This window comes from Thrips palmi, unplaced genomic scaffold (assembly GCF_012932325.1).
Source record: "Thrips palmi isolate BJ-2018 unplaced genomic scaffold, TpBJ-2018v1 HiC_scaffold_3, whole genome shotgun sequence".
Taxonomy (NCBI): Eukaryota; Metazoa; Arthropoda; class Insecta; order Thysanoptera; family Thripidae; genus Thrips; species Thrips palmi.
The window spans coordinates 8,047,358-8,062,447 of NW_023144630.1; the positions used below are offsets into that span (position 1 = coordinate 8,047,358).

At 46.6% G+C, this 15,090-nt stretch overlaps 3 protein-coding genes across 3 annotated transcripts; all 3 read left to right on the forward strand.

Moving 5' to 3' along the window:
* The first annotated feature begins 96 nt into the window (after positions 1 to 96).
* LOC117648147 (zinc metalloproteinase nas-13-like) lies at positions 97 to 5,437 on the forward strand. The gene is made up of 7 exons (XM_034390398.1): positions 97 to 265; positions 1,701 to 1,802; positions 2,334 to 2,486; positions 3,073 to 3,195; positions 3,958 to 4,140; positions 4,736 to 4,863; positions 5,231 to 5,437. The coding sequence occupies exons 2-7, from the start codon at positions 1,703 to 1,705 to the stop codon at positions 5,336 to 5,338; spliced, it is 795 nt and encodes a 264-aa protein (XP_034246289.1). The 5' UTR covers positions 97 to 265; positions 1,701 to 1,702; the 3' UTR covers positions 5,339 to 5,437.
* Positions 5,438 to 8,794: 3,357 nt separating this feature from the next.
* LOC117648327 lies at positions 8,795 to 11,193 on the forward strand. Its single transcript, XM_034390801.1, has 4 exons — positions 8,795 to 8,880; positions 9,245 to 9,403; positions 9,947 to 10,114; positions 10,889 to 11,193. Exons 2-4 carry the CDS (start codon positions 9,332 to 9,334, stop codon positions 11,066 to 11,068), a joined length of 420 nt encoding a protein of 139 aa, XP_034246692.1. The 5' UTR covers positions 8,795 to 8,880; positions 9,245 to 9,331; the 3' UTR covers positions 11,069 to 11,193.
* Positions 11,194 to 11,865: 672 nt separating this feature from the next.
* On the forward strand, positions 11,866 to 15,069 carry LOC117648134 (putative per-hexamer repeat protein 5). Its single transcript, XM_034390384.1, has 3 exons — positions 11,866 to 11,903; positions 13,798 to 13,893; positions 14,530 to 15,069. The coding sequence occupies exons 2-3, from the start codon at positions 13,869 to 13,871 to the stop codon at positions 15,030 to 15,032; spliced, it is 528 nt and encodes a 175-aa protein (XP_034246275.1). The 5' UTR covers positions 11,866 to 11,903; positions 13,798 to 13,868; the 3' UTR covers positions 15,033 to 15,069.
* Positions 15,070 to 15,090: the final 21 nt, after the last annotated feature.

Consider the following 15,090-nt stretch of genomic DNA (forward strand, 5'->3'; position numbering starts at 1 on the left):
AGTGAGGCGGTCGGTGGACTTGTCACCACGCTCTAGTGCTGTAAATGCGGAGGCTCACAGATAAAACCTAATATTCCTCTTTCCGGAAACGCCACTTACGATACGCAGTGGAGCGGCCTCCAATTAGCGCAAGGGCACTGCACTGCAGGCATGGCGCCGCCGCTTCCCATTCTATAAAACCAGCGGGCGGCGCAGTGGTCGTTGCTGGTGGTGGAGCGCAGCATTCGTTGTGTTCCTGCCTTCCGCCGAAGTTTGCCTGCCTTGAGTAAGTTCGCACTCCACATTGCTTCGGCAGTAAGATCGAATCTTGAAACAGGGTCGACCGGCTGAGCATTATCGAGCTCCCGATGCTAAAATGGCTTCGAAATGAAGGTTCTGACAAATCGATTCCTGTTCAGAAAAGCAATCCGGTGTACGCATTGTATCGCCAAAAAAGTACGTTAAGAAGTCCTTGGAATTTTACGTGACGTTCTCTCAGGTCGCCGCAGCGGACGCGCCAAAAACGTCGCCGAGCGATGGGGAGCACCACGCACGTTTCTGAGGCTCACAACCGGACACGAGCCCAAATTGAGTGATCATCCGGAACACATCTTCGCAAGGCACCCATGGTAGATACGCCGTTATTACACTGTCACACATGTCGTTCTGGGGTGGACGAGCATTCGGTGTTTTCCTGCCTTCAGCCGAAGTTTGGCTGCCTTGAGTAAGTTCGCACTCCACATTCTCTACAAATCGAAGAGTGTACATGGTATGCTCTAACTGGAGCATGCCTGCAAGCACGCTCTAACTAGCGCATGCCTGCCAAGCATGCACTTACTAGCGCATACATACCATGTACACGCTTCCTGATGCAGACAACTCCCTATCCCTTAAGCACTAGATGCATGCTTCAGTTAGCGTGTACATGGCATGTATGCACTAGTTAGTGCATGCCTGGCAGGCATGCGCTAGCTAGAGCGTGCTTGCAGGCATGCTCCAGTTAGAGCATACCATGTACACTCTTCGATTTGTAGAGTTGGGCCAGAAGACCGGTGGAGGCGACCGAAATCCTAGACGCATTTCGAGCTCCCGAGTCGCTAGACATGGCTCTCGAATTGAAGGTGTGACCCCACCAATGGATTCCTCGTTCGGAGAGCAATCCGTTGTGTACGCAATTGTATCGCCAAAAACAAGTACTTAAAATGTCACCTTTGGATTTTCTGTGGATGTGATCTTAGATCCCCCACGGGAACGCCCAAACACGTACTCTACAAATCGAAGAGTGTACATGGTATGCTCTAACTGGAGCATGCCTGCAAGCACGCTCTAGCTAGCGCATGCCTGCCAGGCATGCACTAACTAGTGCATACATGCCATGTACACGCTAACTGAAGCATGCATCTAGTGCTTAAGGGATAGGGAGTTGTCTGCATCAGGAAGCGTGTACATGGTATGTATGCGCTAGTAAGTGCATGCTTGGCAGGCATGCGCTAGTTAGAGCGTGCTTGCAGGCATGCTCCAGTTAGAGCATACCATGTACACTCTTCGATTTGTAGAGTACCCTCCACCGTGGGGCAGACTAACGGAACGTTCTTGACGGCCACCACCGGAGCACGAGCCCAAATTGAGTGATCATCCGACAGAACAACGTATCTTCCAAGGCAATCCCACGGTAGATACGCTGTTATGTACTGTTGTCACACACTTCTGTCACGTTCCAGGGATGGTACCGATGCTGCTGTTGCTGCCGGTCGCACTGGGCTTGTCAGTTCCTAGTGGGGGCGTCTCCGAACTTGTCACTAATAGCCTCCATCACGGATCTGGTCAGTGTTGAATCATTTGTCACTAAAAGTTCATGTTGCTCCGAACCAACTAACTGGTTCCCCTCCTCACAAAAAAAAAAAGATTCCTGGACAATGTGCATCAACTTAAGTACATCATTGTGAGGCAATTTGTTCAGCTTCTCATTCAAGAAGTTGGACGGATTTTTGACATAATTCGCCATTACACCCTTAAATCTCGTCGTCCGTCAGGAAACTGAAAAACTTGAAAGTGAAGGGAATTCGTATGCGTCAAAAAGGAAACGTTTTGCTTAGTCAGTCCAAACTTTGACAAAACTTTCAGGTTTGACCAAAACTTGGCTAGACTTTTGGGCTCACCTCTGATGTCTGGGCCCTGACTTCCAGATTTTCAGTGTGGGCTTTGTGTCTCATCCCAACTGAAGTGCTCATAAGTTGGAGCAGACTCGCGCTAAACGTCGGACACACGACCCGTAAATACGGTTGTACTGATAGGCAATGAAACCTCACATGCTTTCACCAACAATGCTTCTCCAAACTAAATTTGCATTTCAGGTAATGATGAATCGTCCGCCAAGGGAGAGCAGGGATCGTTCTTTGAGGGTGACATCGTTCTCCCTCCCGAGGGCTTGGGCCGCAATGGTCTGACGGACCTAAGACTCCGTTGGCCAAACGCTATTGTGCCCTACAGAATCGAAGGCAGCTTCAGTAAGTGAATTGTGGAACCACAATGTGTCAGAAGACCGGTAGAGGCGGCCCAAACTGACGTCTTGTGAGCCCCGGACTCAGACTCCCTAATAGCGACTCATACTGTGCGTGTGACCCCACCAATGGATTCCTCGTTCGGAGGGCAATCCATTGGTGGGCTCACTTACCGACCCTGGAGCTCTAAGTGCGTCTGGGATTTTACCACCTTCATCGGTCTTATGGCCCTCTGTGCGTTCTCCACGACACGAGCACCATGCTTAATCGTGCAAGCATTCATCTGCACTCAAAATGTAATGGAAATTGTTTTTCTTACACGACTTACGTAACTTAGAGCATATTCGACGGTGCTGTCCATCAGGTGATGTAAATTTAATTGTCCCTTGAAAGAAGATTTTCTAGCAGGCATCGAAGAAAAAGGTCCACGCGGTAACAAATTTATACCGTATCGCCGTCGGTTGTGCTTAAAATTTGCTTAACTGGTGGGAGCAAAATGTCTAATGACATTAAGTGTCTACTGGAAAAGCTGTTTGTTCACCCAAGATTTCTGTTGATTTTTTTTTGTTTTCTTTTTAATTTTTTTTTTTAGCCCAAGCCGAGCGTAACCTCATTGGCAGGGCCATAATGGACTACAGTCGCAACACCTGCATTCGAATCGTGCCGAAAAGGCCGAGGGACACCGACTACGTCGCGGTCATCAACAGCAAGTCCGGTGAGAGGGAGACGCCTAACCTTACACACGAAGTATTTTGAGAATACGTAAGGACCGCGGAAGATGAGTTCGGAAATTCACTGACACTGACATTCCACGAGTAATATTGAAATTTCGTAAACGAAATTCACAGTTAAAGAAGTCGTACATTTCAAGGAAAAAGGTACGGCTAGACCGTACCTCACGGTGTACAGAACAACCGTACCCAAAAACCGTGGTTCCCATAAGAGCCCATGTTATGAAAAACCGCACTCCGTACCCCAAAAGCCGTACTGGCCGAGGTACGGTGGTACCAGGTAAATTGTCTAGCAGGCACTGTGGGAAAAAATCACAGTAAATCCTGTAGTGATTAGTACAGCTGTCACTGTAGTTCAGAGTACAGGATTTACTGTACTTTTTTACAGGATCTACTGTACTTTCTACGGGATTTACTGTTACCACAGGAGTGGAGTACGGAATATCCTGTACCAGGTACAGTAAATGCTGTAACCAGGTACAGTAAATACTTTGTCCTGAACTACAGTAAATCACGGCAAAAAAATTAAAGGGATTTACTGTGGTTTTTTAGCACAGTGGGCTGACCTGTACCTTTTCCCGTGGATTTTTTCTACAGTGTGGTATACCATTCCTAGCGTATGCAATAATAATCTGAGCCAAAAAGCAAGAAAATTACTGCATTTTTAATGCGATAATTTGCCACAGATGCTATAATTTGCAGTGAGTGTTGAAGGGATGTTTACGACGAACTTTGTGTGCGTACAGGTTGCTTTTCTGCCTTGGGGCGGCGAGGCGGACGCCAGGAGCTCAACTTGGCGTCAGGCTGCTTCGGCGGCAAGCGGGGCACACCGGCCCACGAGTTCATGCACGCCATCGGCTTTACGCACGAGCAGAACCGCGCCGACCGCGACAACTACGTCACCATCAACTGGGAAAACATTGAACCTGGTAACGGCACAGTGGGCCAGAAGACCGGTGGAGGCGGCCAAAATTCTAGACGCGTTTTGAGCTCTTGAGTAGCTAAATGGGACTCGAACAGAACGAAAGACCCCACCAGGATTGCTGTCCGAGCGAGGAATCAATCCATTGGTGGGGTCACACGTTCGGTTCGAGTGCTGTAAGCGACTCTGGAGCTAAAAACGCGTCGTGAGTTTTGGCCACCCCCACGGCCCACTGAGAGGGTGCAGTCCTGGGCAAAGTTCATCTGTCAAGAAAACTGGAACGTTAAGTACAAAACCATTGCGACAGTGCGATCGTGGATGGACAAAACTAAACCCGCGGGCATCACTCTCAATCCAGCAGCGTGACATCGCATTGAAACAAATGTGACAAAATGTCACGTTCTTATGAGCATTATGGCACATTCGTTTAGACGTGCATACGCTTATTTCCGGCTAAAACACGAACAAACGAATGAGACACAATGTTAAAAGGAACTAGACATTTGAGAGATCTTTCAGTCAATATTAATAACCTAGGGCATTACCCAATCATTATTCATTACCTACGAAATTGTGGCTCACGAGTTTTCCCTCTTTACTAGGCAAAATCAACAACTTCGAAAAGAACACTGCCACTTCTGGGTACGGCGTCAGGTATGACTTCGGCAGTGTCATGCACTACACTCTGACCGCGTTCAGCAAAAATGGGAGGCAAACCATCACACCTAAGGTATAGTACTTATTTATATTGACATGGACACATGCTACCGATACAAGGGAGGGGCGGCAAAGACTCACAAAATTTGGTGAGAATTTTGACTCTTACCAGACGGTGACAAATATTTCTCGCCGATTTTCACCTGTCTTGCCACGAACTAGTGAGAAATTATTGACATGTTTGTTACAAGGCTTGCACAAGACAAAATTTTGGTGAGAACTTTGATTTTAACCACAAGACTGTGAGTAATATTTCTCGCCAAATTTTGGTCGCGATTCTCGCACCCTTCAGTTTTCAGTGTACGTAGTCCTGGGTATGACTCTTTCAACGGCACTGCTTAAATCTAATGCATCCGTTTGACGTGCAATGCATCATTCAGGTGCAGACGAATGCTGTGATTGGACAACGAGATGGCCTCAGCTCCGGCGACATTGCGAAACTGAACGCGATGTACCACTGCAACAGAGAAGACGAGATCGAAGACTGAGTTTCGCCGTCCCTCCACCTCTTCTAGAATTTCGTCAAATGCAGCACTTCAATTACTTATTTTTGTCATTGGTTTGTTATCTTATTTAAGTCAGGTTGATCAGCGTAAAGTCAGCCTGGTTCTATTAAACTCATAAAGAACAGAGAGACTTATTATTGAAAACATACTGCTAACACTGTAAATTCCTCTTAACCATTCCTGGCGTCTCGCACACAAAGAACCTGGAAAAAGACAGGAAGTGGGATCCAGGAAGCGGAAGTACGAAGAAGAGAATATCTGACTCGTTCCCAATGAGAGTTTAAACTCGATTATGGAGTATGACATATCACTGCACCAGTAACTAGACTTAGTCACATGGGACTGCATGCTGGTAACACGGTAGATCCGCATTCAAAATTGGTTTGACTGAACTTTGCTCAGTGCGAAGTGGAGAAACCTAAATTCAGATTTCAAAGAAACCCGTGGGAAGAGTGCCAACAACCCCGCTTGTTATGAACGCAAGTAAGTTACTGTGCGTGTTGCGAAAATGGAAAAACTAACTATAGCCTGACTCGTCGCACATGGCGAAATGAGGAGAGCGGAGTCAGGAAGACCGCATTTTCCAAGTCACAGAATTCTTCAGAACGAGCTGATATTTTGGAGAGTGCACACATGCTTCATCTTTTACTACAAACCACCTACAAAATTCCCTCTTAAATTTTAGGCTGCTCCAGTGATAGTTACGGAATGAATGAATGAATGAATGAATGAATGAATAAATGAATGAATGCTAGAGGACGGGACATTCATTGAAGTACACTCTCATTCCAGGAACGTGAAACGAACGTGGCAAAATGTCACGCGTTGGTTGAGGACGCCCCGGATGCCCATTGGACAGCGTTGGGATTGACGGAGTTGGGCGGGATGCATTCGGGATGCCCTGTACGTCCTGGACGTGTTGAGGACGCTTTGGATGTGACATGGATGCCGAGGCGGAGTGGCCGGAGGCGCTCGGGATGCAATCGTGATGCCGAGGGGACAGTCCAGATACGCTCTGGACACGTACCACATGCTTCGCATGCATTCGGGATGCCGAGTTGATTGCTGAGCGGAATGGAGGCCGACGCATAGGCCTACGCTCATGATTAGTTCGGGTGGTCCACTAGTGGAAAATCTTTCAGGAAGTCACTCAGGAAAATTCACTCAGAAAATTGTCTGAGTGACAAATCCTGAGACATTTTCGCGCACCTCTGAGTGATTTTTCCTGAGTGACCCTTTCTATGATGTATCCTGAGTGGCCTGTTTCTCAGTGCCTTTCTCTGAATGAACCATTTCTGAATGGCAATTTTCTGAGTGACTGTCTTAAAAAGTCAAAAATATTACTGATACGAACATGGGAAGAACTGCCTACCGATGTTGAAATGAAGTCCGATCCGAATCCGAGGTCCGTTTTGCGATAGCTCGCCATCGGCTTTTGAAATGCCAGTAAATGAGGTCCGATTTCCACGGAATAAAAACTGCCCTTGTCAATTGCTGAGAACATGCCACCTACCAAAATTGAACCGAAAATTCCGTCAACTTCCTCGAGATTTTCTGAATGGCTCGTTTCTGAATAGCTCGCTCGTCGCGAGACTTTAAAGTCTCGCCATATTTTGGCACGAAGTCTTTCCATCCAATTTGCAGTGAACATACGTTGTTATGTCAGATGACCACCCTGGGGTCCCAAGTTAGCCCCGTTGACGGCAACGTTCAGAATCTCAGCTATCAGAGTGAGGTACGCTCATTTCGATTAGGATTTGAAGAAATGTTTTTGACATTCTAACAAAATTCACTCAAGTGCCTCTGCTCAGTGGCTAGGAGTTGCACAGACTTACTGACAAAAATATACAACCGCACCCGAGTACCTTTCTTCGCTATCGATGCAAATAAATTCACTATAAACTCCTTACCTAAGGCATTCAGCCCTTCATTCATTGCACTTTTCACATTTCTGGTTGGGCTTTGTTTTGCAAACCTCGTTGACTTTTGTTCGTCCCTTTCACACATCTTATCGTGCGGTGCATCGCGCCTTTTCGTGCGTCAACGTCACCACTGAGGTGCGGCGAGAGAGATAGAGACGGAGCGTCGAGAGCGACGTCCGAATCGGCCTGCTGCAACGATTGCATCGCAGGTGCTGGCGTCACTCGGTTCTCGTCCGGTTGAACATTTTTTGATATCCGACGCTCTCATCCAGTTCAGCCGCCTGGCCTGTGCCTTAAGGACTGTTGTAGGCAGGACAGCCACTGAAAAACCAAACGTGGTCCAGACCGCACCAACTAGTGTGGTCAAATGGATGCCATTTTGACCAAACCAGTTGGTGTGATCTAGACCACACCAAACGCACCAAACGTGGCCAAAAGTTTGGTGTGGTCTAGACCGCACCAAACGTGGCCAGACGTGGTCTAGACCACACCAACTGATGTGGTCAAAATAGCACCCATCTGACCACACCAGTGGTGCGGTCTGGACCACGTTTGGTTTTTCAGTGAGCGCACAATAAAAGTACAACACGGATTGTATAAAGTGCAACGAAAATTACACAAACCACATCGAGGCCTGCACTGCCCAGCAGTCGTCATGCCGGTTCCATTGTACTTTGTACAACAATTGTTGTACTTTGAAAGTACAAAAAATTCCTGATAAAAAATTTGCCGGGAATTCGTGTACTTTTGTTGTGTTTTTTTTTTTTTGCAGTGTAGCCGCGCTTCTGCGCATGCCTTTGGCCAAAGGGTTGCAACTGCTTTTCCAAAACGGACGTGCGGACATTTTGTTTTGCATCTGGGGAACTAACCAAGCTAGGTAAAACCTGTTTACAAAGTGGGGGCTGGCGGCACACCGAAAATATCTTAACAATCTTCTTGCGAAACCTTTTAGTAAAACATGGGGCGAAAATGTGACGATTTTCCCTGATGGATCTTCTGAAACGATCCACGCCATTCCCAGGGCATGAATTAATTACGCGCTTGAAGTGCAAAGTTTTAATGCGGATCATTCCATGCTTGCAAAAGTATGTCGAACCCCTATAAAATGACCCATGCCTTTGTTTCTTTGCGCCATTGTATTCCTCTCCTCGCCTCACTTGCGTTGTCCTGCTTTCTTTAGTCCTCATTGTACCCAAGGGTTAACCGTCTCGCTACGATTACCACCAGTGAAGACGAAGGGAAGCCTCGGCGTGTTTCGGCCTGCGTCTACCAGAGCTGTTCGCGACCTGACAGGTCGAACCCATTTTAAAATGCCCATCCTCATGTTTTTGCGGCTTGTACCCTCCTCGCCTTTATTCCCGTTGGGGTCCCAGCTTCTCTTTAGCCCTTGGGGTATCCAAGGGTTAACCGTCTGCACGATTACAAGCGTTACGACCTAAAAGCCTTGGGGGTGCTTCCCGGCCTGCGCTAAAAAGCTGGGTGCGACCTGACAGGTGGGATCCTGATATGTATCAAGGATGCACATCTCATGTGTTGCGGCTTGCCACCCTACTCGCCTTTATTGCCGCTTTGGAGATCGCCAAGAGTCGATCTGCAGCGCCTGTGAGTCATCCAAATAGGGTTAAGGATCGTGCACTAAACAAGCGTTTTCGTACCTTAAAAGCGCTTGTTGAGTTGCGAAAAAGCTTCACGGCCTCCCTAAGAAATAAGGGATGGACGGGATGAGTGGGATTAGATGGAAAGGTAGAAGCGGTAGCAAGACCGCTTTAAAAAAGTGCCCTACATTAAATTTTTAAGCGGTCTTGCTACCGCTTCTAGCTCTGCATCCGATCCCACTCATCCATCCATCCAGCGCGCTCAGGGGGGACTGCATGGTGGGAGGGTGGAAATATTGAAAACGGCCTTTGTTTCATTGTGCTCCTACCGCCTCCGACCACCCCCTAACAGGAGTCATTGTATCACGCAGAAAACTTATCTAGTCCCAGTCTACTACGACGCAAGGGCCTGCTCAGACAAACGACATCACACTGTAGTTGAGAACGCAACCATCATCATGGACGAGAAGGGTGCAAGTTACATCAGCTCGGGCGTCCGGTTCACAAAACAATTGAAGACTGTGTCCAAGGTTAAGGCAATGCACAGTAAAAACTCTACGAAGAGTCGCTTTGTGATACGAAGAAAATTAAGGCATTGTAAAATCTACGAATAAATGCTTCGTATTATGAAGCAAAATCCTTCGAAATACGAAGCATTTCTTCATAATACGAAACAATTCTACAATGCCTTTATTTTCTTTGTAGTTATGAAGCAAATGCTTCGTAGGATTTCAAGTGTGTGCACTCTAAATGCTGTACAATGAAGATTCTCCATATTATGGTGAAAATGTTCCATACTATGGTGGTGCAGCTGACTCCATAACATACCATTCAGAATTCACTGTAACTAATAGGCATTTTGATGAATTTCCTTGGTATTATGGAGAAAATCTCCACCATTACATGGTGGTGCAGCCTTTCACCGTAAGACATTTACAGTGTGCTGTCCACCATCTCTTCTTGAACGGCTTTGCGAGTTAAAAGCGGCACCACGCTGGCTCTCTTTTCACCGTGCACTCCCACTGCCCCGCTGTTTGCATGCAAACAGTAATTTACCATTTTTTTCTACGCAGTTCGTCGTCATAATCACGAAATGTACCGGTGGGATATCAGATAATCTTTGTGAGTACTATATACGCTGGGTCTGGACTACAGGCCTGTGTAGCTTCATCCCGGCCAAAGACATGTTTTGGACTCCCTTCATCGATTCATTTGAACCACCATTCAGGTGCCCTGTTAAGGTACGTAAATTGTCGCTGATTATTAAAGGGAGGTTGCCAAAATTTGGGGTGCTTTTGTGTCTTTGAGCCACAGTTCCCCATTTTTCGACATATCGACTTGCGGTTTGATCTCCCTTACTATCCTACACACTAACCGAGCACGCAAGTCACCCGTTTTCAATTTTAAAAGTGCCAAAACCAGCCAAAATTTTTCTGTTCGGGCGCCGATTTTGTCGAGGCCCGAGAACAAAGCCATAACCTGCGTTCTTCTTTAAGATATTGACTTTGAACTGCAAATCCGCGAATGCTGTGCGGTGCACAGTGATGCAAAACTAGAAAGAGTCGCGCAAACAGCACTTTTCGTCGATTTGGTCTGTCCGAGGGGAGACTGAAATTTTTGAGCGTAGAAAATGTCGAAGTACATGGAGGTGCAACCGTTTTCTACTCTAAAACTGGTAATCATATCTCTCTACAGCGCTTAAGTAGAGCAATGCGAGGCAAAAATCGAACGCAGCAACATGCGGTGCGAAAACTGCTCGTTCCAGCCGCATCTGTGGAACAAAAAGAATAATATTGGGTGTTTTTGAAAGCTGAATTCGTCATATATCTCAACTTTGTTGTGAGATAAGAGGAGTTGCGAACACTTGCGAACGGGTGTGTCACAGCCACATGAGAGTATCCCAGGCCTACTACAAGGTGTATATAGTGTAGGCCCGAGAAACCCCGAGATTCTCGACAAAATCCACACCAAAGTCGCGACTACGCCTGAAGACGAAATACTTTTATGTGTTTCAGGGATACTACTTCATGCGTAATGCAACGTTGGATCTCGACAAACTTAAAAATTTAGTCCCTGACCTGTCGAAGCACATTTGGCCCGTAGAGATTCAGCTCTACAATGAAAATGGTGATCTGGTGATCTGTGTGGCCGCAACCGGCGAATTTCGTTACGTCAGGGGGACGACAACTGGTTAGGTCCCCGTTAAGTTGGTGAAATCACTTCCAAGCCAATGACTTGGAAACGCTATGGAATCGCAAACCCGTTTGAGGTAAGCTAAAAAATTTATCCGCTTACTCAGCGGCCAAGGAGGGGTCGGATGGAGCCGCCACGAACTGCTCTGCGCTCCGCATGGTGAAGATCAGTCGTTTTGTTTCTCGTCTCACCGCAGGAAGACAAGCTAAGCTGCCCTGTAGACTGCTTCCAGATAGCCGAATCTACCTGATTATCATTCTGTCGAAGAATTACTGCAACGGAAATTACCAATGTTCGTATCCTAGTTTTCATTTTATGTAAAATATGATTAACCCTATGAGTTTTCAAGCTTCATTTTAGTTTTCAGTTTTTTGATAACTGCCTGGTCGTCTTAGTACTCATTTTCTTATGAACATGTTGAACCATTTAAGTGAGCTTGAGCACCTTGTTTCAAGTGGTTCGTTAATTTTCTGGTTGACTGGAAACTAACCTCTTTAGCTTTTGTTCTTAATAAACTCGTTGTTCCTTTCAAGTTAGATTCGAGTTTCAATTTAAATCTTAGAAGCTTCTTAGTTTGGAGGTTGACTCGAAACTAATCAAATGCCAGTTTCCGTCCGGGAATTTTTGTTGGAAAGGAATTGTGATTGCATTTTTATTTCAATAAATCAAATACCATGCATTCTTTTTTCTTCATTACCCTTTTCTCAGAATAGAATGGGACCGAAAATCAAAAGGCACCATAATGGCTGGAACCAAGGTCTGTAAACGGCCTAGGGAGGTTCGTGAAATGATGCTCCCAGCTGCTAGTTTTGATCGAACTTGTTGAAATCAACTTTCGTAAGTCCTGTTTCACTCTCTTTGTTGGCTGAGCGATAGCGAAGCCCGTTACTCCAGTGGGGTTGAAAAGTTTTGTCTGTCTGTCTGTCTGCGTGTGTGTGTGTGTGTGTGTGTGTGTGCACTACTCCTCCTGAACGGCTCGGCCGATCTGGCTGAGATTTTGCAGGGTCATTAGGTAAGTCCTTGGCTCGCCACACACCAAAATTCGGCTTTCTATCTCAATCCATTCGGTCATATTAGCCAAAAAACATTTAAAAAACGGCAGAAAAAAGAACTCTTTAGTTACTTTCAATTTTTTTGTCAAGTTTCATATCATTTCATATGTTTTGGAGGCTGCTGATGACGAAAATAGAACCCGTTCGGACCCTCGACCGAAAGTTGAACCCCATCGGTGTAGATTTTCATGACCAAATGCTATTTTTTGAGGGGATTAAGCCCATTTCTACGGTCTGCCTAGGAAAGCAGCCTGCCGAAGGCAGGTTAGCGCCGCAGGCCAAGGTAGGTGTATACGCCAGGCGTGGATGGTCGAAACTGGCGCAGCATCGCGAAGCCTGTTACGACAAGACACGGTCTGGCGTACACCTACCTTGTAAAACAGGACTAAAACGAAACTGGAACAGGACTTACACTCAGTGCGGGCTTTGTCCCAAATTGTATCAAATAAAACCTTCACTACAGTCTCGTGACCCCACCAATGGATTGCTCTCCGAATGAGGAATCCATTTTTGGGGTCACGCGTATTATCAGAGTGCCATCTAGCGGCTCTGGAGCTCAAAACGCGTTTTGGCCCCCTTCACCGGTCCTCTGGCCCACTGCGCCTCCGTCCTTGAGCAAGTCGCAGCCGAAGGGCTCTTCGTTATCACGTCGCACGAGAAACTAGGGTAGATCCCGACTTTCCGTTCCGGCGGGAAATACCGGTCGGCGAGGACCACAGGGCGCTTCGCCCGAAACGGGTTGTGTAGATGAGGCTAGTGCCCCCAAGCAGTGGCGTGGAGAGCCCGGCATCGCACTATAAAGGCCCAAAACGTCACGCGCGTCCCACTTACTGTGCTTCACGCGGCTCGTGCAGGTAGGACACGTTCACAGGGCGCCGAAATTTTGGGCGCTTTTATCTCGTAAACGGTTAGAGATTACAAAAAAGAGTTATGCGCAGCATAAGCCGGGATCCTTAACTCACCTCAAAAGGGCATCATAACGTTATCGTACGAGTTAAAGTCATGGCGTCAGATAAGTTATTTCTCGAATTTGTGTGGAGATACTTTTGGAAGTACTTGCAAAAGTCTGTACCCTTAACCGTTAGCGAGGTTAAATGTTCAGTTAAGTTCAGGATCCCTGAGTTGAACTAACGTTGAACTAAATTTATTCTTTGCACAACTTTTTTTTATCTCTAACCGTTCTTGAAATAAAAGTACAAAAATTTGGGAAAAGTATTCGGACTCTGCATACAGTAAATCGACAGGGTTTTCGCTCCGGATTTTCGCTTTCACATTACGCGTTATTATGCTTTATTACGCAACACACGTGTAATCTCGTGACATTACACCGTCAGGAAACTGTCCCAGTGATAGAGAAAATCTTAATTCCTTGACAACGCGTCTTCTGAAAAAATTGATACGTTCTTCGAGAAATATTCCGAAATCTCTAATATTTCTAGTTTGTATGAGTTTCCGACAGTTATAGTAACCAAAATACTTAAAAAGAAAGAAGTTTCCGGAAATTCCCGACGTAGCTTCAGAGGTTCAATACGCATCGAACCAGTTGGTGACATTTTTGACACGACCATGAAGGAAATTGCTAGTGTCATGATCTGAAAGTGGTGAAAATTCGTCTACCATTTATTCATCAAGCGACAAAAATCTTTTACAGTCCATCATGCAGGTCTTCTCGGTCACAGTGTGCTTGCTGGCTGTGGTCGTGGCGCACGGTCTGGCCCGTCCGAGCTTGTCTGAGAGGGTCACTGGATGTATGAGCGCGTTGTCCAATTGTGCAAGTAAGTACCATCCACACCGAAGAGTACCATCCACACCCAAACGAACCCCGAATTGGTGGAATCACGCGTTCCACGCCCAAGACCATTATTGCCACAACGTTCTTTGCTGAAAACGTTCATCTTGTTGTTGACGTCTTTGCCGACAGACGCACTGACTGTTTCTTAAAAATTTTCAGGGAGTAGTTCTTTTGAGGGAATACAAGTATGAATAAAAAGATACATTTAATTCAGAGGCGATTTTTAATGTCGCTAATAATTAGAACGACCTGTATTTTGCATAGTTTTCGGACAATTTGGCTTGTCCCCCCCCCTTATTTTGTAGTAGGTTTTCAACTTTCATTTTTCAATGAATCGAAGCCAAAGTCGACGTTTCTTTCTCACTTTGAGACATTTGTATATGAACTGGTGCCGTTGGTGAAAATTAATGACTTCATGCACTCACTCGACCGAGCGTTTTGTTCAAAAGCAACAGTTTTTGAAGCCTATTTTTAGCAAATGCAGCTTATGACTTGAACAGTGAGCGTGTGCGTTTGTCTATCTCGGGATTTAAAAATGTGAAGGAGTAAAATTTGCCTGATCTCGGCAAGTCAATGAATAGAATTTGCTATCTGAAACTCATCGCATTCTGATTTACAGGCAACATTCCGCTCATCGGCGGTGGTTCCGAGACCGACAAGACCGATGGCGCTGGAACTGACGGAGTTGACGTCGATGTAACTGGCATTGATGGTACCGGAACCGATGGGGCCGGAATCGACGGTACCGGAACAGACGGCGCCGGATCAGGCGGTATCGGAGTAAACGGCACAGACGGCACCGGAACCGACGGAGCCGGAATCGACGGTACCGGAATAGACGGAACTGACGGAGCCGGATCAGGCGGTATCGGAGTTAACGGCACAGACGGCACCGGAACCGACGGAGCCGGAATCGACGGTGCCGGAATAGACGGCACAGATGGTACCGGAACCGACGGTGCCGGAACAGTCCCAGACATCCAAGACTTAGTGGAAGTTCCTCTCTGCATGGATGACGACTGCACCATCGATGGTAGCAGTGGTCCGGAGGAGGTTGGAGGTGCTAATGGAGAGTCTAGTCACGAAACCAACAATCCTAGCCCTACGGATCCGGAGGAGTAACACTCACCTCTGAAATAAAGATTTTAAGAACTCTGTTGAAAAATACGCTTATTTTTGT

Bases quoted from the DNA above. Each gene is read 5' to 3' on its own strand.
- LOC117648134 (XM_034390384.1), top strand. From the start codon at position 13,869: ATGAGCGCGTTGTCCAATTGTGCAA. The intron at 13,894-14,529 runs GTAAGTACCATC...TCTGATTTACAG, and splicing joins CGCGTTGTCCAATTGTGCAA to GCAACATTCCGCTCATCGGC.
- LOC117648327 (XM_034390801.1), top strand. From the start codon at position 9,332: ATGGACGAGAAGGGTGCAAGTTACATCAGCTCGGGCGTCCGGTTCACA. The intron at 9,404-9,946 runs GTTAAGGCAATG...TTTTCTACGCAG, and splicing joins AATTGAAGACTGTGTCCAAG to TTCGTCGTCATAATCACGAA. The intron at 10,115-10,888 runs GTACGTAAATTG...TATGTGTTTCAG, and splicing joins CATTCAGGTGCCCTGTTAAG to GGATACTACTTCATGCGTAA.
- LOC117648147 (XM_034390398.1), top strand. From the start codon at position 1,703: ATGGTACCGATGCTGCTGTTGCTGCCGGTCGCACTGGGCTTGTCAGTT. The intron at 1,803-2,333 runs GTCAGTGTTGAA...TTTGCATTTCAG, and splicing joins TAGCCTCCATCACGGATCTG to GTAATGATGAATCGTCCGCC. The intron at 4,864-5,230 runs GTATAGTACTTA...TGCATCATTCAG, and splicing joins GGCAAACCATCACACCTAAG to GTGCAGACGAATGCTGTGAT.